The 24606-nt window shown below is 43.8% G+C and overlaps 2 protein-coding genes and 1 long non-coding RNA gene across 5 annotated transcripts; 1 reads left to right on the top strand and 2 right to left on the bottom strand.

The window, feature by feature from the left end:
* Positions 1 to 1712: 1712 nt before the first annotated feature.
* Positions 1713 to 1900, bottom strand: LOC148685746 (uncharacterized). The gene is made up of 2 exons (XR_015949888.1): positions 1804 to 1900; positions 1713 to 1745 (listed from the first exon to the last, which is right to left on the bottom strand). It is a non-coding gene; the product is annotated as an uncharacterized LOC148685746 (long non-coding RNA).
* Positions 1901 to 4289: 2389 nt separating this feature from the next.
* Positions 4290 to 17384, bottom strand: B3GALNT1 (beta-1,3-N-acetylgalactosaminyltransferase 1 (Globoside blood group)). 3 transcript variants are annotated; one of them, XM_035133520.3, is made up of 3 exons: positions 17246 to 17380; positions 13728 to 13784; positions 5767 to 8122 (listed from the first exon to the last, which is right to left on the bottom strand). In XM_035133520.3, the coding sequence occupies exon 3, from the start codon at positions 8022 to 8024 to the stop codon at positions 7062 to 7064; it is 963 nt and encodes a 320-aa protein (XP_034989411.3). In that variant the 5' UTR covers positions 8025 to 8122; positions 13728 to 13784; positions 17246 to 17380; the 3' UTR covers positions 5767 to 7061. The 3 variants fall into 3 exon arrangements, with proteins under 3 accessions (XP_060130399.2, XP_034989411.3, XP_088525283.1); XM_088669157.1 differs by having other exon boundaries at positions 13728 to 13757; positions 17246 to 17358; XM_060274416.2 differs by lacking the exon at positions 13728 to 13784 and having other exon boundaries at positions 4290 to 8122; positions 17246 to 17384.
* On the top strand, positions 17342 to 23897 carry ARL14 (ARF like GTPase 14). The gene is made up of 3 exons (XM_060274417.2): positions 17342 to 17481; positions 19016 to 19146; positions 21944 to 23897. Exon 3 carries the CDS (start codon positions 22081 to 22083, stop codon positions 22651 to 22653), a length of 573 nt encoding a protein of 190 aa, XP_060130400.2. The 5' UTR covers positions 17342 to 17481; positions 19016 to 19146; positions 21944 to 22080; the 3' UTR covers positions 22654 to 23897.
* Positions 23898 to 24606: the final 709 nt, after the last annotated feature.

Here is a 24606-nt window from a genome sequence, read left to right as displayed (position 1 = left end):
TCTGGGCCCCCACAATATTTTATTCAAGTTGGCACCCCTGTTGCAGCTCTGGAATGAAAACCATCATCTGTGCCCTGTTCTGAAAACTCAGCAAATCTTAACTTGTGGCTCTGAGGCATTTTTGTGGATGCTTTTTTTAAAAAAATGACAAACATTTGCTATGGTGCTATTAAGTGGATTTGTCATTTGAAAGGCAGGTGTGTTTAAATTGTGGAACGAGATATTGGAAATGATTCCACACAAACATACATAAGTGCGCGTGCACACACGCACACACAAAATTTATTTTACGTAGCAGAGCCCATATGTACCATAGCTGCCAAGTTATCCCTTTTTAAAGGGATTTTCCCTTAAGCTGAATAGGCTTCCTCGCGAGAAAAGGGAAAACTTGGCAGCTATGATATGTACCTGCCCCAGCAGATTGCTTTAAATGTGATGTTGCAATTGCTGTAGTGTAATTGTTCTTCCATTTGAGATAAACATGTGGAGTAGAACATTTAGGACAAAATAGAAACGCAGCAAGAAAACAGGATCTAGATAGGACAGGACTGTAAAGTTTAGCTGATTTTTAGATTATTCAGTTGAAAACCACCTAGTCGATTCAAAAGGTGATCCCAACTGTTCAAGCAGGAGATTTTAGAATCAGCTGCCACCAAGGCGCCACCTTAGGAGAAGCATGTTCTTTCATGTAGAACAAAAGGCACCTGTGAAGATAGACACGTGTGTGCATCATGTAAAATTATTGAAAACATCATACTCTTGATTTCTTCACACAGCTGACTTGTTCTTAATATTCAGTAAAGCAGTACTGTCACTTTAATTTCAGTGTAACTAAACAGACCCCAAAGTGCAGGGGCGCCAGCCCAACATGTTTTTAACTTCCAGAATGCAACACTTCATTTAAAAAAAGGAGTATCATGGCTGGGGAAAGTGGCGTTTGCTGGAGCCGTTTCTCTTAATGTGGTGGCCATATCTTAATTTTCCCAGCCATAAATGTGTCTGCCTTAAATAATTTCTCAGAGGAAATTGCCCCTAATTGCAGAGTATTGTTTAAAAGCAACATTAGCTGCTGCCAAGCCTCTCTCCATAGTCCTAGGGTTACGTATGACCCAGTCACTCTTTAAGTAAGTAAAAAGGTTCTGGCAGGTTTTCAGTGAAAAGTCTGGCACTTATCCACAATCAGAACAATTAATGCTTAAAAGATATCCAGGCCAAAAGAAAACCTCTCTGCCCTGGCATTTCATAAAACCTAGCAGCGCTGCAATCTTAAATTATTTACTAGGGCTGCAATTTAAGTCACAATCCCTACTCTCCCTTCTTCTGAAAAAGAAATGGGTCTACACTAACCTGGACCTCAGGAAAGGATTGGCAAATCATGCACCACAAGATTCTCAGAGCCACTGAGGTGAATCGGAAGCAAATGGGGTGAGAGTCTCAGCCACTACACAGAAACATAGGAAGCTACCTTCTACTGAGTCAAGCCATTGGCCCATATTGTCTACACTAGCTGGCCGCAGCTTCTGCAGGGTTTCCAGCAAGTTATTTTCCTAGCCCTGTATATAGAGATTCTGGGGATTGAACCTCAGACCTTCTGCATGCAAGGCAGATGCTTGACCAGTGAGCTACAGTCCTGGTGGACCATCTCATTCTCCATGCAGTAGGACGTTAGAGATCACTTACTCTGGTTTAGCAGCAATGCCTCTCTCTCTCTCTCTCTCTCTCTCTCTCTCTCTCTCTCTCTCTCTCTCTCTCTCTCTCTCTCTCTCTCTCTCTCTCTCTCTGCAAGGCACCCTATCAGAACACGTTTCTTACACTGTTGAATTGAGAGTACAAGGGTGTTCCATGCCATTTTTGCCAAAGCCAGCCAATAGGAGCTCAAGGCCTTTTTAATGCCGACTGTGAGATAAGGCAGCCAAATCTGGAAGAGCTACAGAGCTGCTTTCTACTTTGCTAATCTTTCGGCACCGGTTATTTTAAAAACACAGGGGCGTAACTGCATCATGAGATGTATGCAGGTGTTAACATAGGAAAGCATACTGTGCCCATCAGTTCTTCCAGATGCGGCTGAAGAGTTGTAAGCCAAGCCAGAGAACAGACACCTTTCTCAGCACATAGATGCTGTTGTCACATCACACCTGTGCACATCTTAAAGTAGACTTCAGAAAGAATTATGGAAGCAATTCTTGCTGGTTTTAAAAAACAAACCCAGTGCGGCATCTACAACTGCACACTGAAGTCATGATTTGAACTCATTGTAACCTATCCAGCCCCAGCACTTTTGACCATAATGCGCAAGAATGGAAGGAACTGGTGAAACCTCATAATTCTTGGTACTAGTAGGTTTCTTTTGTACTTAATCTACATCTGTCTCTAAGAGACAATCTGAAACACGGTCAAACGAAATGTAAATATAGCATTAGCTGTAGTATAACCTAAAAGCGGCAGTCTGCTGTCACTTCTAGATGTGGGCAACCATTGTATCTTTCAGTGTGTGCGTTAGAAGTAGCTTCCCCCCCCCTTCCTTTTAAATGTGTGAGGAATATATGTTTCATGCAAATGCAGATTCTATGTTAATGTCTACAGGAAGTGTAAACTACTGATTTTTTGTGGGGGGGAGGCTTTGGTTGTATGGTTAAAATAAAAAAAAATAAAGGCTATAAAAGGAGCATATTTAAATAAATAACAAGCCTCTTTTCTCTTTTGAGTTATGGTGTCTTGCTGTTTCTTTTGATACACACACACCCTCGTCCTATGCAGGAATAAATGATTATGATCCCTGTTTGAGTTCTGCATCAGGAAAGCAAACAGCCCACACAAGAAATCGTCATTCCCTCCAGCAGCAAACTGGATTGATTCCCCCCACCCTCACCCTGGCCATTCCAGTTTGTCAGCAGAGAATACACTTCTAAAACATGGCTCCACAAAGTAGAATGAGCCATATCCCTTCCAAAAAACACAAGACACTGGATACACATTTGTGTCAGAGGGTGGAGAGAGCAAGGAAAAACACAAATAATTCACACATGAACACACACACACACAGAGAAAACAGAAGGGAAGTTACCTCGGCCTTAGCTAGGAGATACTGTAGCTCTGAAAGGTGTGTGTGGTTTATTCTCGCACCGCCCAGGGATGGCAGGAAACAGGAAGGCGAAGAGGAAAATAAGGAAAGCAACAGTTGGTATACACTGCCCCCCCCCCACAAAGGATGGGGTGCAGAGGAGAGAAAGGCGGTTGGCGAATGAGCCAGCACATAACCAAGGGAATCGGCGGAAAGGTCCAAGGAGACACACATGCACAAACTTGGGGTGTGCGGTGGAGAACTTCTCCAGCAAATCCACAGCAAGATTATGTTGCAGTTCCCACTAGTCATGAGCTACGGCCCTGTGCTTTATTTCTGAAGGGACGTTAAGTTGGAGGAGTTCCCTGCCCCTTCAGAAAAAAGGAACAGCATCCTAAGCCAATGTCACGAAGGATAGACAATCGGCTTAAAGAGTTGTAAGTGGAATTGCTGGGACAACGATGAGGCATTTTTTCGAGCTCAAAGGGCTGCATTCTCTCCTGGGGAAACTTTCCGGGGGTGGTGGTGTCACGAGCCACATAACTTTATACCAAGTCCTAATACTAATAAATATTGCACCAAGTGATCATCCATAGAAGGTTAAAAACATTTTAATTAATGTTTATTTGAATACAGATTGCGAGGGGATCCTGGTGGGTGGGAACAGGCAACAGCCAAAGGATTCAGTGTGTCTGGCAGTAGTTAAAAGGCCAGTGTATGGGGGGCCTGAGCCAGGTCCTTGCAAGGTGGTGGATTGCGGGAGGGCAGGAGTGACAGGAATAACACACGGGAGGCAAAGGAACCAGGATGGTTTGGGCGCAAGAAGAGAGATGGAAGTCAAGAGATGAAGCGAACAAAGGGAATTGGTGCTGAGTCAGCAAGGAAGTGCAATGGGATAGCGGGTGCCGGGAGCTGTTAGTCCTAGAAGTGAGCAAGAAATAGGGGGAGAGATGAAAAGGCAGGAAGGGGAGGGATCTGTAGAAATGGAGACGAGAGGAACCCACTGGGAAGCAGGAAGACACACAAGTGATGGGGAAAGAGTAAGAGGGGAGAAAAGAGGAGAGAGAAAATTGTATGCAAAACAAAAAAAGACTGGCGTCCAGTGATGAAAGGTGATTAACCAACCTCTTTGTGTATGATCCCCCCGTTTGGGCTCTCCTGAGAATGTAAGACCAGTTGGAGTTCTGAAGACCGCCTCTACCCCCCCCCCCATGACCAGAGGCAAGGGCAGAGCCGACATTCATTTTTATTTCACTTTCCCGTTATTCAAAATTCACAAAGTACTAATATAAAAACAATACAGCAGCAACATAAGAACTACAGAAAACAAAACATAGCCCTAGGAACAGTTAAATGACCTATTACATGACATTCGAAGCTGCTGGTTTGCAGCTTGGGAAGAGTTTTGGACCACACCGTAGTTGGATATCCATAAGTGTGTTTTACCAAAACACACTTACAGGAGGAAGAACTTTTTCCAGATTGAGCAGAGGATTCTGGAATGGTTCAGTGGGCATTTACTTACTGTATATTCCGGCATATAAGACGACTGGGCGTATAAGACGACCCCCAACTTTTCCAGTTAAAATACAGAGTTTGGGATATACTCTCCATATAAAAAATACGACCTGGTGTATAAGACGACCCCCGACGTTGGAGATTTTCCTGGGTTAAAAAGTAGTCTTATACGCAAGTATATACAGTATTTAGTTCTGGCTCTCAGTGCATTTAATCACTGCTTCTCTCAAAGGAATGGCAATGGTCCGGCTACTGTGCTGTTTTGCATTTTAGGCGCTTGTGAGGATTAAGTGCAGAAAGGTAGTTATAAATTATAGAAATAAATGAATCTTATCCCAATGTGCCCTTAAGCAGTGGAGCGTCGACAATGGCATCCCTAGGGTCCCTTGGCAAGAAGCTGTATTGGCATGCGCCCCCAGTCACGTTACCACAATTGTCACATTAGAAATTGTTCCGTTATACTTGTCTCAAAAAGCGTCTGGAATAAAGGTAAGGTGAGGAGGAAGGGGGGGGACACACACCTTTGTGCCGCGGTGTGAGAAGGACAGGAAGTTTCTCCAGCGAGAGCCAGTCTCTCCAATGCCTAGGTACGCCTCTGAGTGTTGACCTATTGTCTGAGGTTCCCTTTAATGAGGGGATCAAGTGAGTTTCCCATGGATGGAAGTTCCGCAATTTGAAAGCTATCACTACCTATCCAAAGGGAATGGATACAAAGCAATGTCTCGGAAGATATCAGATGGTACCTGGGCCCTATGGTCTGATAAGCAGTGAAGCTGTGAAGCTGATACTGAAAAGCACTGCAGTAAACCTAAACAAGAGGCTTAGGTATGTCAAGATATGACCAGCAGTGGATAACTATCTAGCTACTGAATTGGAACTCATTACCAAGCTTAAAACCATGGAGCCACCTGGGATGAACAAAGACATTGGATTCTTATCTCATTATGCATGATCAAGCTTTCTTTAGCGCCTCAGCCCTTGCTTTCCCCCCGCTGGACCAATTGCAGTCATCAGCAGTCGTTAACAGCCATCTACAGGTTCGCCACTCCCATCAGCCCATCACCCATTCCCACCCACCCCCACCACCCTCTGTATATACATAAGGGTCTGACTCTTCTGTTTCAAGTGTATCTGAAGAAGTGTGCATGCACACGAAAGCTCATACCAAAATAAAAACTTAGTTGGTCTTTAAGGTGCTACTGAAGGAATTTTTTTATTTTGCTTCGACTCAGACCAACACGGCTACCTACCTGTATCTAGCTAATGTTATATTTCAGTGCTTTTCACTTCTCCGGAGCTGTAACACATACCTCCCCTAAATTTATTTAAAGAAGGGGAAACAGAATGCAGAAACCCATTTGCAGAAAGCTTATCTTTCATTATGTGGTGGTAACAGACTATGACATTGACCACGTTTGCACACCACGCACCTAGCTCAAACCATGGTTTAGCACCAAAACGATGGCTCGCGAGAAGGAGGCCATAGGCATTTTTGTTCCTCCCTGGGCTTTTTAGGACAGCGCAAAATGGCAGCGGAGCCATGGATTGGCTTAGCATGTTGCCTGAACCTGGTTAGGTTCCTCCCTCCTTAACAACAATCTATGGTTACAGGTCACGACTGAGAAACCTTAACCATGATCCCTGGTTTGGATGACACGCTGAGCCAAAGCACGTCCTGCGGTGAGCTAAGAAGTCCAGGGAGGAGGAAAACGAGTGCGGCTTCCTCACTGGCCACCAGCATGTTCATGGAGTCATGGCATGTCCTGCTGTCTTACTGTGGTGCGGAAAGCAGGCCTCTGTCAGGATTGCGCTAAGCACAACTACTCAACTAATATTTACATTTCTGAAAGTGACCGTCAAATTTTTGGATTCCCATCAGCCTTCACCATCACAGAGGGTTTGAGCTGTGAGCCCAACAACCTCTAGAGCATACCAGGTTGGGAGAGGCTGTGCAAAGGACATCCCTGCTTGCTCACATGAATGTCCTGCCTCCCCCTTCTAACGGTGGCTAGAAGTTAGAATTTGCCACTATAATGGGCCACCCTGAGTGTCCAATATGTGCATGTCCACAGGTGGATAACTAGTCTTTCCTTATAATCATTTCCTAGCTTTGCAAAAGTCCTCACAACATTATATCGTATAAACTGCAAAAGCTGGGACAGCATTGAACACCTCAACCTCTAAAAGCAGCATTTCCCAAACTTGGGTCTCCAGCTGTTGTTGGACTACAACTCCCATCATTCCTAGCTAGCAAGGACCAGTGACTGGGGATGATGTAGTCTGGAGAACTGCTGGAGAACCACATTTGGGAAAAGACTTTTTGTAGACTTGGAAGGTGCTTGCAGATTTTGTTCCTGGCTCTTGACAGTAGTTCTTGGTTCTGGGGGGCAGGGGGGAGACGACACAGCCTAAAATCTGCCCACCCTTGCTCTGCTGAGGAGCAAACAGGCTTGAAGTAACAGGGTTTTAAAACAGGATGGAATCACTGGCACAGAAGTGAAGTATCTCTTGTTATTTCCTGCCAGAAGGAAACCATTTCCTGGGGTGATATACCATGTACGGCAATCAAGTGCTTGAACTTGCAAACATCAAAGCTGATTCTGTACAAGTAGAAGAGTTCTTTATCTTCTGCAATGGTGATGTTCACACCAAGTATATTTAAACAGATCCCAACATAAACATCTTCCAACTTAATAGGCTTAACATGGCCCATCATTTTATAAACCTTCGCAGCCAGTCTGGTGTCGAAGACATAACCAAGTCCACTGAGGTATGGAGGATATCTCCTAAAGGGATATTCTGCGTAAGAAATAGAGACTTTCGTATAAAATCCTCTGTAAGAGAAGTTATCCACTAAAGGGTAGCCGGTTATGAAGTTTTCTGAGGCATTCAAATTCAGAAGGAATTTCACTAAGTTGCCCGTGTTGATGAAAACATCTGAGTCTGCCTTCATAACATATTTAGCACTGGAGCAAAACTCCGTCACCCATCTGAAAGCCATGATGGTTTTCAAGGAAAGGTTGGTGTAAGTGTCAATGAAGTCTTGTTGGATGATGTCACCATAAAGGATGCTTTCGTCTTCTATAGATAAGCTTGCGAAGTCGTCGCTTTCTGCTCCTTTGCCCAACAGAAACAGTGTCAACACCTGGTTCCCCCACCAGGATCTTTGAGACCCCCAGGTTACTCGAATGGCCTGCCTTGCCTGCACATCCGCAGGCCGTGATGTCACCAAGATGACGAGGAACGGATTGTTGTCTTCACATTTCGATCGCTCGCGTAGCGTAAAGAGGAAGTCCTGCTTATGGATGGGCTCGTAGTTATAGAAATACATCCAGTTGTAATATTCCGCCACATTGTGGGAGGGGACGACCATGTACCATGCTGTGAAGATGACTGAGGTAAGAGACAGACACAAAAAAACACTTCTCAAGGATGGCAAAGGCATCGGTCCTTGAATGTGAAGAAAGAGAAGCGGGAGTTTTCGATCGCGTTTCCAAAGGATTGTTGAGCTATGGATGGAAGAGCTGGGCAATAAACACTTTGCTGAAAAAGAAAAACCAGTGAAGAAGAAAATTACTATGTGGAGAACACAGGCGTTCGCATTCTGTATACCTGAACCTTCATACCAGAAGTGATGCTATCAAAGGGAAACAGTTGCTCTCCATTTGTTTTATGGCTTATTAGGAATGCACAAAAATTGCAGCTTGGGCAAGTTCACATGCCATTTGATGAGTGTGGTCCATGTAAGTGGTGAGGCCTGGCATAAGCACATTTATCCCGCTGCACATAAAACAAATGCATACATCACCTCAAGTTTCAATAATAAAATTCTGGGACTATAAATGTATCTACAGTGACTGAGTGTATGATGTCTCCGTCTTTATCGACTTTCAGGAGAAATGTTAAAACACTCCTGTTTTAAAATTTAAATACCCAGGCCTTTGATGGCTGAAATATACTGGCCACAGCAACCTTGGAATCAGTGAGGGTGCATGATGGTTTTTAGATATGCTAAACACTTCTAATTGTCCTTAAATGTTTGAGATCTGTTTTTATTTCATTTTAAATTGTATTGTTTTAAAACTTTGATGTTTGTTGCCCCGCAGATCAAAATAGAATCTTAAGAGTTGGAATGGACCCGAGGGTCATCTAGTCCAACCCCCTGCAATGCAGAAATCTCAGCTAAAGCATCCGTGATAGATGGCCATCCAACCTCTGTTTAAAAACGCCCAAGGAAGGAGAGTCTTCTCCCACCTCTCATGGGAGTCTGTTCCACTGCTGAACAGCTCTTAGTGTCAGAAAGCTTTTTTCTGTATGTTTAGTTGGAATCTCCTTTCTTGTAACTTGAAGTCATTGGTTCGAGTCCTACCCTCCAGAGCAGGAGAAAACAAGTTTGCTCCATCTTCCATGTGGCACCCCTTGAGAAATAAAGCTCCTCTTCAACTCATTTTGCACAATATGGGTTTTTGTCTGGGTCTGTGTGCCTTATTTTACATTTCAAAAGTGTTAACTCATTGGAGCTGACGTTTATTGGGACAAAAGTGCTAATTCCTGTTTTTGAAAAATAAAAAAAACAGTGGTTCAAATGCTTTTTCATAAAAATACACACACAATTTTTACGTGAGATTTTTACATGAGTCTGTGAGACCAAGAAGATTCCCCCCTCCTTTGGCCACTAGAGGGAACTCTTATTAGCTGAGTTATTAACAGAGACAGATAAATGCAGAAAGCAGAACTACTGGTAAATATGTTGTTCACTGCTTACGGTAGCACGTGCAGTGGAGCAGAGATGAAAAGGATTTCTTGCAAATTCAAGATTTCAATGTATTTAGGGAAGTCTTGAGAAACTGATTGCTCAACCTCTATCAAGGAGTTAGTTAGTGCCTTGACTCCGAGAAGAGGTAAACTTGCTGTGTGAAGGGAACAGGAGTCTCCTAAAACTCTCAGCGCCTTAACAAACTACATTTCCACTATCTCCCTCTCTCTTCTCTCCATTTTTCTGAATGCCTAGTTTCATGCACATTCATGAAATTATACACTGGCATCATTATACACTGTGTATTTCTCCGTCCAACCACCAACAGCCAGTAACAGGAGGCAGTGTTGGGACGGCTTCACGACACAATGTGCTGTAATCTTGCAATGCGAAACAACAAAGGGAAGAGATGAAAACTACAGAGCTGCAACGACTCCGTGGATCACAGATTTGTAGAACTGGAAGGATTAGCTGGCAGAAACCCCTGCAATGCAGGAATATGCAGCTGTCGCATACAGGGTTCGAACCTGCAACCTTGGCATTATCACCATCAAGCTCTCTAACTAACTGAGCTAGTCTTGCCCTAAGAAACTGAAGTTCATCCTGACATCCTATGACAGGCATCCCCAAACTTCGGCCCTCCAGATGTTTTGGACTACAATTCCCATCTTCCCTAACCACTGGTCCTGTTAGCTAGGGATCATGGGAGTTGTAGGCCAAAACATCAGGAGGGCCGCAGTTTGGGGATGCCTGTCCTATGCCCTTTTAAAATGTAGGGGTTGGGAGGGGGTATTGGGTTGTTGTTTTTATTTTGATTATGTATTTTGTGGGTCTCCAGCTGTTTTTTGGACTACAACTCCCATCACCCCTTGCTAGCAGGACCAGTGGTCAGGGATGATGGGAACTGTAGTCCAAAAACAGCTGAAGACCCAAGTCTGGGAAGCACCGATCAACATGGGCAAACTGCCTGACTCGCATTAAAGCAGCCTCCTAGGTTCCTGTGTATAATCTTGTTTTACAGAACTGTGGGATTAGTATACAAACATTACAAAGTGCACAGGTGCTACTGTTGGCAAATGGAACATGTGAACAGTCTTTGCGGCTGGTTGCAATACTGTGCTGGGATCAATGTTTCACTGGTCTTTTGTTTCAGTCATCTACATGCTTGAAGAGCAAGGGAATAATGGGCAGTGGAAATTCGGGGGGGGGGGGGAATGGGACCTTCCATGTCTACAACCTTAAAATGGTTATAACCCCACTGAATTCCATACCAGGTATCAAAGGCATTTAACTGGGGAAAATCTGAAGTAAATGAATACAGAGTGGCACTTTAAATTTACAATGTGGTGTACAAATCAAAGACCAGAAAAAGTCAAGCAGAGAGCAAATTTACAATTGTTTTAGTGGGATGTTTTGTGTCTCTCCCCCCCCCTCCAATTCAACATTTTCAGCTCTCTCTCAATCAAAATTTTCAGCTCTCTCTCAATCAAAATTTTCAGCTCTCTCTCTCTCTCTTTTAGGTATGAGGTTTTTATTAAAGCTTTTCAGAATACAATAAAATAGCAGCTACAAAAAATCTGAACAGAATAAGTAGGATATGGAGTTCTCTCTTAAAAAATAATTCCTAGCCCTTAACACTCGCAGATGGAAGTCACTCATTCCAACTCTCACCTGGGATCTTTCCTTTCTCCTCACAGCCTGAGAGATTGACATTTCTCTGTCTCTCACGCAGGGTTCTCCATCTACAACTACATCTACAACTCCCACTTTCTACTCTCTTTTTGAAAAACATGAATATTATTCGGCAATCAGTTTACAGGCATTCACGCTTCACATCCTATGCCTCTCTCAGAAAGTAAAGCAACAACCACCACTGCCTACTTTCAGAAGAAGGAATTTGCTGCCCTCTGCTGAGGTTACACTAAACTGTAGGGAAGCAGCCGCAGTTCTAAAAGCAGAGAGTTGCTTTACAAGGTTCTTGAGTCAACCATTCCCCCTCTGGTGTTCAGGCTTTGAGTGCTAGGGCTTATGTAGCCAAATGAACAACCCCTGAGGGAAACATTAGTAGGTTTGTAGGAGTACGAAAGAAGGGTTAGGGTGACCAAAACAAAAAAAACCTTTAAGGGGAAACCCCAAAAATGCCCCACTGAGGACCTGCTTTTTGCAGGTGGTTGTCCTTGCTCGTCCTCTTCCTGATTCCAGTGTACCTGACTTCGGCTGGTTCCTGACTCGCACTGCTCCTGACTTCGGCTTCTCCTGACCCCGGTACTGATACCTGACCTTGGCTGGTTACTGACCCGAAACGTTGGACCTAGGCTCATAGCTGTCAACCCTCCTTTTTTTGTGGGAAACTCCCTTATTCCAAGCCACAGCTGTCAACCTTCCCTTTTTTTGCTGGAAATCCCCTTATTCCAGCGCCGTTTCCCGTGGCTATCCTGGATTGTTAGATATACCGTAGACTGTCCCCAGGACAGGTGAGGCTGCTGATCCCTTATTTTCAAATCCGAAAGTTGACAGCTATGCCTAGGCTCCATCTGAATCCGACTCTGCCTTCAGCACGCCAACCTGTTGGCGCCCTAACAATTCTGTTGCCGGTTCAACTTGTTTTTAACTACGGCTGCATACACATTACCAACTTAAAACACAGTAAGGTAATTCTCCCCTGCTGTGTTTCAATTCACATATGGCTTCTGTTCTCAAATCAGAGCAAAGCTGTTTTGAGGAGAAATGCTCAAAATACTCAAAAAAGCAGTATTTCTCAAGAAAATACAGGATAGTTGTAAAGGTAAAGGTACCCCTGACAGTCCAGTCAGTCCAGTCGCAGATGACTGGGGTTGCGGCGCTCATCTCGCACTATAGGCTGAGAGAGATGCCGTTTGTCCGCAGACAGCTTCTGCGTCATGTGGCCAGCAATGACTAAGCCGCTTCCTGCGAACCAGAGCAGTGCACGGAAACACTGTTTACCTTCCCGCCAGAGTGGTACCTATTTATCTACTTGCACTTGACGTGCTTTTGAACTGCTAGGTTGGCAGGAACTAGGATCAAACAACAGGAGCTCTCCCCATCGTGGGGATTCGAACCGCCGACCTTCTGATCGGCAAACCCTAGGCGTGTGCACATGGCTTAACAAACCAGTGGTGGGAGCGGTCTTGATGCAGGGGGAAAAAATAACGGAGTTTTTTATTTGCAGTGTTTCTTCCTGCCCTTGATGGGTGTCACACTCCTCTGAAGCAGTAGGTACGCAGCTTGGGGGGTTCTTCTGGACCCAATGCTGTTGGTTGAGGCTCAGGTGGCCTCAGTGGCAAGGAATGCCTTCCATCACCTTTGGCTGGTGGTCCAGCCACGCCCCTATCTGGACATGGATAGCCTAACTTCTATCATCTACGTTCTGGTAATCTCGGTGTTAGATTACTACAATGCATTACACGTGGGGCTGCCTCTGAAGACAGCTGGGAAACTTCAGCTGGTGCAGAATTCAATGGCCAGGTTGCTCACTAGGGCAAGATGCTCTTTGAGCATATAATGCCCATATTGGCCCGACTGGTTGGCTGCCAGTTAATTTATGGGCCCAATTCAAAGTGCTGGCTTTGACCTAAAAAAGCCTTAAATGGCTCAGGTTTGCAATAACTCAAGGATCGTATCTCCCTGAATATGAACCGCCCCAGACCCTGCGATCATCATCTGAGGCCCTTCTTCATGTGCTTCTTCCACAAGAAGTCTGGAGGGCGGCAATACGTTTTAGCTTTTGCTTCTGTTTATTTTATCCTCATTGTTGCGGTGACTTGAATCAATTTTCCTGGGCCTTAGGATCAGCAGCCTCAGAGGCTTCCCACCAAGATCCAGCAGACTGGAAATAGCTTTTTCAGTTCTGGCCCCGTATCTCTGGAACTCTCTATTGAAGAAATGTGCATGGTGCGCCCCCCCCCCCTTCGCTAGCTCTTAAAAAGGACTTTAAAACTGTTTGGTTTCAATTTGCATTTTACTAAAAAGTGTTGTGCTAGTTTTCAAACTGCAGCTGTTTTAGCTTCCTAATTGATTTTTTAATATGCATTTTTAAAAGTTGTTTTATATTGTTTTCATTATGTTTTGTAAGCTGCCTTTAGAGACCCCCCAAAGGCAGCATATACATTCCTTAATTAAATAAAACTTGAATCTGCATAACTGCACTCATCCCTTTACTCTTTCCTCTCCATTCCCTCCTCCTGCTGTCTCCCACTGTTAGAAGTTAGACTGTAAGCTCCCTCTTACAGTAACGACCTCTTTTTCTTTTCTTATATTACTCTGAACATGTGGTGTGCACTGATAGGACAGAATAAATATCACAGAAATGCTTTCCCATCCCCCTTACAAGCAGTGATGTAGAGTGGAACATTTTCCAAAATGGAAACTTACCCAGTGCTTCCTTTTCAAGTGATGAAAGCCCTGGAAAAAGATGCACAGCAGGTATACCTAGTTTTGAAAATATGGTAAGTTTCTTTCTAAAGTTTCCCTCTTCCCTCAGCATACGAAAAATACAACACGTTTGGTAAGTTTAAAAATTGTTTATTTACCAATGCTTCAAATGTCATATTTATGTGCTTCAGAATGTTGCACAGGCAGTAAAACTTGGCTTAGCTACAAAGCAGGGCAGGTTCCCAAATTATTGAGAGAGGCTGGCGGAAGCCATGTGGTCTAAGCTAGAGCAACCAGTTCAAACCTCTCCACACATTGAACTTCTTAGGTAGACTGCAGGTGAACATAAGCTTGATTACCTCTTTCCTCCCAAGATAAGGAGAGTGCCTGGTAGGACAGCTTACTCTATGGCAGGCATAGGCAAACTCGGGCCCTCTAGGTGTTTAGGACTACAATTCCCATCATCCCTGACCACTGGTCCTGTTAGCTAGGGATGGTGGGAATTGTAGTCCCAAACATCTGGAGGGCCAGAGTTTGCCTATGCCTGCTCTATGGTATTAACCCCTTCATGCAATAATGAGACTCAACCAACAGGTTATATGAGGCTGGTTATCCCACAAAGAGAAGACCAAGAAGATTGATTGACGTCTAAAAAAAGGATTTCAACTGGGAGAAGACTATCCCAGCAAAATCTAAAGAAGCAATATGTGTCTCCAGCACTCACCTTTATTCTATTTGTGCTTGTTACAGGATCCTTAGCCTGAGTCCTTGGTGTGTGGGTGTAAATTAAGGACTAGTCTGCCAAGGCCGGCTAATTATTTCACTCCAATTTCTACTCCCCATTTCCAGGGTGACTCTTCATTAAGTCGAATATGCCCTTGCAGTAACATTAGTTTAGCAAATTAAGTTTTTAATTTTCATGTGTGGTCTAGTTTTTTACCCTGGTAAATACACATTCCCTTTTGCAAAGGAAAGATCCTGCCCTGTATATTTCAGGCCTGATCAACTTTGACACACACGAAAAGGCTGTTGTTTGAAGTTCAATATCCAGTTTTGCCCCCAAAGTGGGTCTGTGATTGGGGGTGCAGGTGGGGGAGAGGAGGAATCGGGAAGGCCAGGCCAGGAAGCAAAGAACTTTGTCTCCTAATAAGAACAACCAATATCCTAAGAGAACTTTCAGAGCAGCCCTTTCCCACCTTCAGAAGTGAGGGAGACCAGGCCTGGGAGCATGTTCCATTGGCCCCAGACAGTCTGAGAGGACTCCGTCACTCAATATTTTATATAATTTATTTGTTTTAGTATTTTTAAATTGTTAACTGCCTTGGGTGCCTTGGCAGAAAGGCAGTACAGTGGTACCTTGGTTTGCCTGCGTCTTGGTTTGCATACATTTTGGATTACAAACACGTCAAACCTGGAAGTGCATGTTCCGGTGGTTTGCAACCTTTTTTTGGATTACAAGCCATTTTGGGGGGATTCCAAAAAATAAATAAATTTGGAGGCCCCATTGGCGAAAGTGCAACCTGTTTTGATTTACAAATGGACCCCCAGAACGGATGATGGTTGTAAACCAAGGTACCACTGTATACAAATGCAATAAATGACATAAAAAGTTGAATATTATGGGACTTCTGGTTCAGGAGGCCCATTGTGAGTAAGCTAGGGAAGAGCATGGAGTTCCTGTTCTCAAATGAGTAAAAGGGGATTAATTTAGGTAATGGGCTACCAAGTGTCTAGAGAAAGGCCAGCATTGCCTGTTCCTGTGCTTTTAATAGCAACTTGATCTGCAAAAATCTGCAAGTCTGTGGCATGGAGACAAAACCTAAGACCTGGTAACCTCTGATGAGTTTCTTCAAGTCTGTGCCTGCAGATAATGCAGGACAGGAAGCAATCGTGTTTTAACTTGAAGAGACAAGTGAGGCCAAGCTGGGCCAAAACATAAACCTTGGATATGAACCGCGACAAATCTTTGTTTCATCACATGCATCCAAAGTGGTTAATTTGGAATGAGTCACGCTAAGTTTCCCCCCCAAGCACTGGCTATAGAACCTGAACCAACTGCTTTGTTAGCACTATAATGAATGACATCTGAATCTATTATCTGTCCCTGGCATGAGAAGAAATGTGATCCTTGGGCACGGAGTAAACTAGACGTCAGCAAAAGCTTTGCACAGTTTCCCGGACCACACCACCATCTAAGATTTCATCCCTGCCAAGTTAAAGTGCTGGAATGACTCGTGAAATGACTGAAGGCAGGACAGCAGCACACCTTAAAATAGGTGGGTGGTTCTCATCAAACTAAGAAAGAGTAGCCAGCACAGTGACTTCCTGCTGGATGGGACTGATGACATTGGAGTCCATCAAGAAGTAATTGGACTACACTCATCATCCCTGACCCTTGGGCCTGCTGGCTGGGGCTGAGGGGAGTTGCAGTCCACCACCGGAGGCCAACAGATCCCCATTCCTGCACTACACTATTCCTGCAGAAATAGAGCCAGCACAGCTTGACTACCTGAAGCATTGCACCGCAGTTCAGATCCTGAAATCTAATACAGTATCTGCAAATGCTTTCCATGATGGGGAATGTTTTGTGCAGATTTAGGGTGGTGTAGGCAGTTCCCCCCACACAGGGTGCCAATCGAGCCAAGGGGGTGCAAAATAGAGAAGGCCCATCATTGAGAAGATCCATTTTGCCACTCAGAGGGTGCCATATTGTCAAATATTGCCAAAGTCCACCTCTGGTTTTGTGTGGATGTTGTCTTGTTTGTTTGTTTGTTTGTTTACCATTTTAAGGGACAGCTTGACCTCAGTTCTATATACACACTTTCAGTTTCACACTATTTGCATACTCATCCTGACCCTTAACCATTTTGAGCCACTTCCCATCTTTCCACTTGTCATCCCTTCCTTATCTCCCTCTACGTGGCCATCTGTCACGGATGCATCCGTTGAGATTCCCGTATTGCACGTGGTTGGACGAGATGACGCTCGGGGTCACCCTACAAAATAAATCTACACGCCCACAGACTGCAGTGCAGCCCCGTCCATCCTCCGGAGGCTCTCCTTGTCCCGATTTTTCCTCTTATCTGCGCAGGGCAAATCGTAGGGCGTGGCTGAGCTTTGGTGACCGCGGATCACCAATCCACTCCTACACATGTTTATTTAATGAACTTTTTATGCTCTGGAAATCCATCACCTTGCCTCCCAGTGCCATTCGATGTCCCCCCGTCTATAAATCTGACTGTTAAGCTGCCGCTCACCCAGGCATCCGACGGGGCGTACACAAAATCCCATTATGTCTTTAAGGCGCTGCCGCAAGACTCCCCCCGTTGTTTTCGATGCTTGTTTATGTTTCAGAGAGCGGGAGCCAAAGGCAAGGAGCTTTGTCCTTGTTTCCAATCGCGCGGGATAACAGGAAAATGCGGATTTCATGAGCTACCCTACCCCCACCCCGAAAGACCATTGCGAGCAGCACAAAACGCCCTTCCCCATCTTTCCCACGCCCACGTCTCCTTTCTTACCGCCAGCCTCTCCGAAAGTTCCGCCGGCTCGCTTCTGCTTCCCGGGCCCGGATCCCGCTCACTCCAGCCGGTCTGCTGCAAAACCCAGATGGCAATCGCGCCTCCTTTCCGGCCTGCGATGGCTTCACGGAGAAAGAAGAAAGAGACGCAAGCGAGTCAGACATGTGCAAATTCTCGGCGAGCGACCCCTGTGCTTGCAGGCCGGATTTCCTGATCGCAAGAGCCGCAGTTTCTCGGCAAGTGAATCGGGGAAAGTTTCTTTGTACAGTATATTTTTTTTAAAAGGGGAAAGGCAGAAGTTCGTGATTTTTCAAACTCGTGATTTCTTTCGTAGGCAATGGAAAGTGGAGAAGGGGTGGGGGTGGGGTGGCGCCGGAATCAAATACAATCGCTGTGCGACTCTTAAAAAATTGCGCTTCGAATCGAATGCTTCTTGCGCTAGGAGAGGAGAAATAACCGCGAGGCTCAAGTCGTACCAGAAACTGAGCTAGCAAGGAAACAAACTCCTTCTCTGCAGCGCAGCCCTTTATATAACTGGGTGTTTCTCTCCCGTCTTCCCATCAGCTCCATTTTTATCCCTCCCACTTGTTTTCCTTGCGTGGGTACGTACAGAACAACATGCTCATTCCTTATTTGGGCTTGTTTGGAAGTGCAAGGTGTATCGTGTTTTGTTTAGAACTTTTAACGTTGGGGTCGGGTTGGTTTTTTTTGTTTGTTTGTTTTTTACCTTAGCGAGTTGGTTACCCTGACAATGCATCTCAATGCCTCCCTTTGGCTGCCGTCATTGTGGCTACATAAGCAACAGCACTCAGAGAACTGAATCGGAATATAGGATGAAGACGAACTCAGTAAGAGTAGCAGGACAGTTTAGCATATAAACTAAGTCCTAAATATTAGGGTTTATGTATTTATTTTTCAATTATGTTTCATTAAGTTTCAACGCTTTTAACATGTACAGCCAAAACACTGTACTGTATATACAACATCCATGATCTGTCATGGATGCTTTAGCTGAGATTCCTGCATTACAGGGTGCTGATCAGGCTTCCTCAACAAACTTATCACTTGTATGTATGTATGTATGTATGGGTGCGTGTCAACTGTAGAAATAATATTACAGTTGTACCTTGGTTTAAGAACTTAATCCGTTCCGGAAGTCCGTTCTTAAACCGAAACCGTTCTTAAACTGAGGCACACTTTCCCTAATGAGGCCTCCTGCCGCCGGTGCCCTTCTACCATTTGGATTCCGTTCTTAGACCAAGGTAAAGTTCTCAAGCCGGGACACTATTTCTAGTTTTGCGGAGTTTGTAAACCGAAGCATTCTTCAACAGGACTGTTCTTAAACCGAGGTACCACTGTATAGCAGCACTTCTAATCCAGAGTTTAGCAACTTTGCAGTGGCTCCTCCTACCATCAGGTCCTCCTTCCTTACGTATTTTCAAAGCTGCCTCAGCAAATCTCCTGTTTGGTTTAGAGCTAGATGGATGCAGGCATGCAGGAGCGTCTCCACCCCCATTGTTCCGCCCGGACACTAAGGTCCAGTGTCGAGGGCATTCTGGCGGTTCCCTGGCTGCGAGAAGCCCAAGTTACAGGGAACCAGGCAGACGGCCTTCTCAGTAGTGGCACCCACCCTGTGTAACGCTTTCCCGCCAGATGTCAAAGAGGAAAAACAACTACCAGACTTTTAGGAGACATCTGAAGGCAGCCCTGTTTAGGAAAGTTTTTTAATGTTTAATAGATTATATTATTTTAATGTTTTGTTGGAAGCAGCCCAGTTCCTTGCTGCTTCCTGCTGGTCTTGACCCCCTGATCCTCAGATTCCCTGACCCCCTGGACCATCTGACCACACAGATTGCTGTTCGCCCAACCCCAGGACTGGATCTGACTTCAGATGTGCCCAGGCAAGTAGATCTCAAAGACTCTTCTAGTTTGGCAGGCCTCCCACTCCACTGAGCTCTTCACTTTGTTGCTCAGCAACGAGAAATCTTTGAAGAACAAGAAAGGTAGTCAGTGCATCCCTACTTTCCACCCCCACCACGAGCCAGGCTTCCTCCTGAGTTTGGAATACAAGTGACAGAAGTACTAATGAATGAACTGAATGCAGAACCAATCAGTTGTTTTTCCCCTCCCTCCATACTTCAGGTGTTCTAAGCACGTGCATGTGCATGTATTTATTTAATAGCCCACTCCCCACCCCCAGGAGCTCAACGTGCTCTCTCCTCCTCATTTAACCCCCACAACAACCCTTGGGGGTGTAGGTAAGGCTGAGAGGCAGTGACTGGCCCAAAGTCACCCAGTGAGCTTCATGGCCCAATGGGGATTTGAACCCTGGTCTTCTAGGTCCTAGCCCAACCCTCTAACCACTGTCCTATATCCCCTGTATTTTTAGAGGCCAAATATACAATTATTATAATAGTCCAGCTTACTAGTAATAAACTATAGCAAATTCTAAAATAGTGGGGGGGATGTATCTGGGGAGCTGGCTTAATGACGATACTGGTTCTAGCCAGTCAGAGCTGTGCACAACCAACTACAAATTCGCAGGAATGGTTACCTTGAGCTCAAGCTGGGAAACAATAAGTAATTTTAAGCAAAACCTGGTGGCAATGCTTCCACAGTGGGCTCATTGCTCAAGTGCTACGTACCTGTTCTCACCTTTCCCTTGGTGGCCTATTTTTATCATTTTTGATAACAACAAATGATTTAGTGGGTAATTCTAAGCCGGTCTGCAAAAGTCAGGAAGGTCTCGGTTTGCTTACCCTTGATAGAGGTTACAGATCCTCAGCAAAGCCCTCCAGCTCTTCCAAGTGAACTATCTTGTTTTGGTTATTTGCCGCTGTCTTGCTTCACCTGACAGCTTCTTGACCTATGACCACTTGGATATCAGTCCTCATCTCTCGCAGATATCTTGGAGAACAAGGGGCAAAGGGCAGTGGAAGGTTATTTTGTTCAATTGTTTAAACATGCCTGATAATTGCAGCTGTTTAAGATGTTGGGGGGGGGGGGTTCCGGCTTTTTCAACTCAAGGGCCACATTCTCTTCTGGGGGCCACATGTTAGTGCTGAGCAAGACCAGTAATCTCGCTGCTGTGTTTCAGACCAACTGAAGCTTCTGAGTCATTTTCAGGGGAGTCCCATGGGACGGCTCAATGGCACTTTTCCCCCTGGCGCCGTTGGGCCTGCACTTCACTTAAATATAGTGCGCCCACCCCACAGAACAACATGAATTCCCACAAACTACCTCAGATTATTTTGTGGGGGACTTGCGTGAGGGAAAACTTAATAATTAGGAGTCTCAGGCAGGATTTGTTCAAATAAACAATAAATATTTTATTTAAAAATATTTTTATGAAGTTTATGACACGAGTGGGTGAAACATAGTACTGAATACTTCAGATTATGATGTTATTTCACTTCAGTGCTTTCTCAGATGTTGCACAGCTGTTGCCACTTCATACTTTGGTTCTTAAAGAATACTTTGGTTCTGAAACACGGTGGCATTTTCTGTCAGTTACATACCCCTTAGACAACCCTACTCCTGAGGTACTCCAAGTAAGAGACCCAAAGTTCCACTGGTTTGGGAGTCTTCTCTTTTTGTAGCAGAATCTCTCCCCTCCTGACTGGAATGAGAACTAAGTAGACTGTCTCTTTAAAGCTTCTACTTCTCCTGGCTCAACCTCGGCCTCCCAGTTAATTCCTGGCCTAATTACTCTTACAGGACACCAAATACTGTCCTTCACACAAACTCAGAGACTCCTTTCTCTAGCTTGTGATATTTTCCACAGAGTGGATGTTTCTACCCAGAACCAACTCTCACTCCCTATCTGCTAACCCAGGCATCCCCAAACTTCGGCCCTCCAGATGTTTTGGACTACAATTCCCATCATCCCTGACCACTGGTCCTCTTAGGTAGGGATCATGGGAGTTGTAGGCCAAAACATCTGGAGGGCTGCAGTTTGGGGATGCCTGTGCTAACCTATTCTCCCAACCTTAATCCATAGCTGCCAAGTTTTCCCTTTTCTCGCGAGGAAGCCTATTCAGCATAAGGGAAAATCCCTGTAAAAAAGGGATAACTTGGCAGCTATGCCTTAATCCCAATCTTCTCCAAAACTTACTCCCCAAACTAACTGTCTCTCCAAATCCTCTCCTTTTCAACCCCCACCCCACCCCGGAAGCTCAGCCAGGCTGCCGTACATTAACCATTTGCAGGCAGGGAAAAAGAAAACACTTGGGGACTCAACCTGCCCAGCAAAACCAAACTTTTTCATCACACCCCACGTGTAGAACACATTGCAATAATCCAATCTGGAAGTTACCAGCGAATGGAATACAGCAGCCAAGTTATCTCTGTCCAAAAGAGAGAACTTTTGGTCTCCGGGCCTGAGGTTCATCATCCCTGGTTTAAGTGGCATGAGCCAAGACTAAGGTTACAGAGTTAGTGGTTGAGTAAGAGCATGCATTGCAAAACTATGCCCACCTACACAGTAAGAGAGATGAATACCTCAGAACACAAGAATATGGTCATTATGTACACCTCAATGGTGACACTGGTCAACCTTTGGCTTATGTGACTGTTCAATTAAACTCCACCCTCCAGCTAGGCAGCTACGGTTATATTTTAATCACATTCTGTTTGCACAGTGCAACAGCGATAAAGTCAGAGAACAAATGCATAAATGTTCTTATTCTTTTCACATAGAACAAGCCTGGCCTTCTGTTTCTTCTTCCTTTGCTCACTGGAGAAACAAAGATAGGCAGACACAGCAAAAATGATCATCGCCAACTGAACGAAACAGCTTTCGAGAAAGAAGCAGCAACAAAAGTATTGTAGAGAGAATGGGCCTTGCAAACTCTAAGCAGTTTAAACAAGCCCAGATTCTAATGCTTGGGCTTGATTCAGCAGGGAAATCCACCCTCTTGTATAAGCTGAAATTTAACGATGTCTTCCAAACTTTGCCAACCATCGGTTTCAACGTGGAGATGCTTGAAACAGGGAAAGATATTGCCTTAACCATCTGGGATGTTGGGGGCCAACACCAAATGAGGACTGCTTGGAGCAACTATTTGGAGAACGTGGATTGCCTGGTCTATGTTGTGGACAGCACAGACAACCAGCGGTTGGAAGAGTCAAAGAAAGAATTGGAGCTTCTTTTGAGGAATGACAGGATTAAGAACGTGCCTGTGGTTGTGCTAGCAAACAAACAGGATCTTCCTGGAGCTCTAAGTGCTGAGGAAATAACCAGGAAGCTGAACATGAAAAAGCACTGCCATGACCGAAACTGGTACGTACAACCCTGTTGTGCAATTACAGGTGAGGGTTTATCAGAAGGGTTTCGGAAAGTGACGTCCTTTGCAAAGTCCTGCATGAAATCTAAGCAAGAAGCTTTTGCTCTTTTCAAGCAAGCTTAACATACTCTATTCTGATGCAAGGGAGAACAGACATGCAAAGCTGACTGGGACAGAAAGTCATTCATTTAATAGAGCATCTGGTGCTGCTTTTCAGACAGAACATATTTATCCCAAGCCAGTTTACTGTTTTCAGAGATACTATTTTGCTGCATTTTAATGAATAAATGCAATTGTGGCGTCTTTCACAACTTCATTGCTTATGAAACTGCATAAAACTGGACTGGAATGTTCTTGAAATTTTAAATATTTGGTACCCATAATGAGAGTGGTATAACTGCCAAAGAAAACTATGCAACGGTTGACTGGAGAAAGTTTGAATGCAGTCCGAGTTCTCCAGAGAATATTCTCCACAAACTGTAAATTCTAATGTAAAAACCAGTTTTACAACCCACGTTTTAAAAAAATCTAGTAAATAACAAGTCAAGCTGTGATATTGCCAGTGTAAGTAATGAATAATGATTTTTTTAAAAAAATCCAGTTACATTACTGGGCATTGTGTCACTCACCATTGGCGGTTCTGAAATGTGAGCTACAGAAAACATTTTATTTATTTTTAGTTTTTAAAAACGCCATTCATTTAATTTGATGTACATTTGAATTCGTATGTATTTCAACTATATGTAATAGCCTTTTTTCTATTTTAGTGTGACCTTATTCTTAGCAATTCTATACCCTTGGCCATACAGTGTGATTTTTTTAAATACAGAAAGTAGCTTAAATGCTTTATACACTTAAAGTACCTAGGCCTATACAATTATGTGTAACAGCATGTGATTTAAACAGTTGATGTTTCTATATTTTTATTTAGTGCCAGTAACTGTTTTTTGCAGTGCCATTAAATGGTACAAGGTGCCATTTTCCAGAGATTGACAGATGATCAGTGTGGAACTGAAAGCTCTGTTACTAGTGGAGACAAAGATGGTGACTTATCCTCTTAAGATGTTTGAGGAGTCAATATAAATTTATAAACATTTTAGACTTGTTACTTAATGCCTATTTTTAAAATAAATTTCTTTCTTGTGACAATTTATCACTTATAATTTAAATATGTTGTGTGTTGCCTTACTTGTCTAAGCAGATAGTGATTTGCATTTCTGATGTTATGTAACTTATCGTTACTGATTATTTGTGTTTTATTTTCTGGAAATAATAGCATTTATTTTAAACTTTATATTGATTTTATTAGCGTTGCACTGAAAATACTGTACCATGTAGATATGCTTATTAAAGAACGTGCTCATGTAGCAGACCTGAGGTTTTTTTTAAAATATTCCTTTTACTTTAAAAGCTACATTTCATACATGCACAACATCATTAGAATTCAAAGTTGATGGTAAATATATGGTTAGTGGCAGGCTTAGTGATTAACTTGAGTCAATTTCAAGTGTGGTGCAAAAAATAAATAAATCAAAGAATGTGAATTCACTGCATTACCCCATTGAATAAAAGTATCTGTACGGTTTTTGGTTGCCATCTGAACAAGTTTACCCATGAATAAACAGGTATATTAACTAATTATATAATTTCCAATGCATTAAAATTATATCATTTTCAATGCATTAAAATGAATATTCTCCTATTTTAAATTAAAATTCTCTAATATTCTCATTATTCTTGAGAATTTAACATCACTAATGAAGAGTGATGTCTGCTAGACCTATCACTCCCAGTCACAGTGAACTGGGAGTGAAGGACAATAGATTTGGGTCTCTAGCAGCCTCCTCCTTGCCCATCCCACCTCATATATGAATCTAGATAATGTTCAAAAAGGCTTACAAAAATGTTGCCTCATTGACAGTTGTAAGAATGACCCATTCACAAGTTATTAGAGATGGAGAAAAATATTGAAGTATATTAATCACTCATGCTCCTTGATATGTATTGCTGGAAAAGAGCCTGCTCTGTCTAGAAATTATATTTATCTTTGTGAAACATATGTATGGCTTCAATACA

Source organism: Zootoca vivipara, chromosome 5 (genome assembly GCF_965207765.1).
Source record: "Zootoca vivipara chromosome 5, rZooViv2.hap1.1, whole genome shotgun sequence".
Classification (NCBI taxonomy): domain Eukaryota; kingdom Metazoa; phylum Chordata; class Lepidosauria; order Squamata; family Lacertidae; genus Zootoca; species Zootoca vivipara.
This window is presented reverse-complemented; position numbering and strand designations above follow the sequence as displayed.

What these genes read in the sequence shown, in the direction of transcription:
- B3GALNT1 (XM_060274416.2), bottom strand. Translation starts at nt 8,024, where the DNA reads ATGCCTTTGCCATCCTTGAGAAGTGTTTTTTTGTGTCTGTCTCTTACC.
- ARL14 (XM_060274417.2), top strand. Translation starts at nt 22,081, where the DNA reads ATGGGCCTTGCAAACTCTAAGCAGTTTAAACAAGCCCAGATTCTAATG.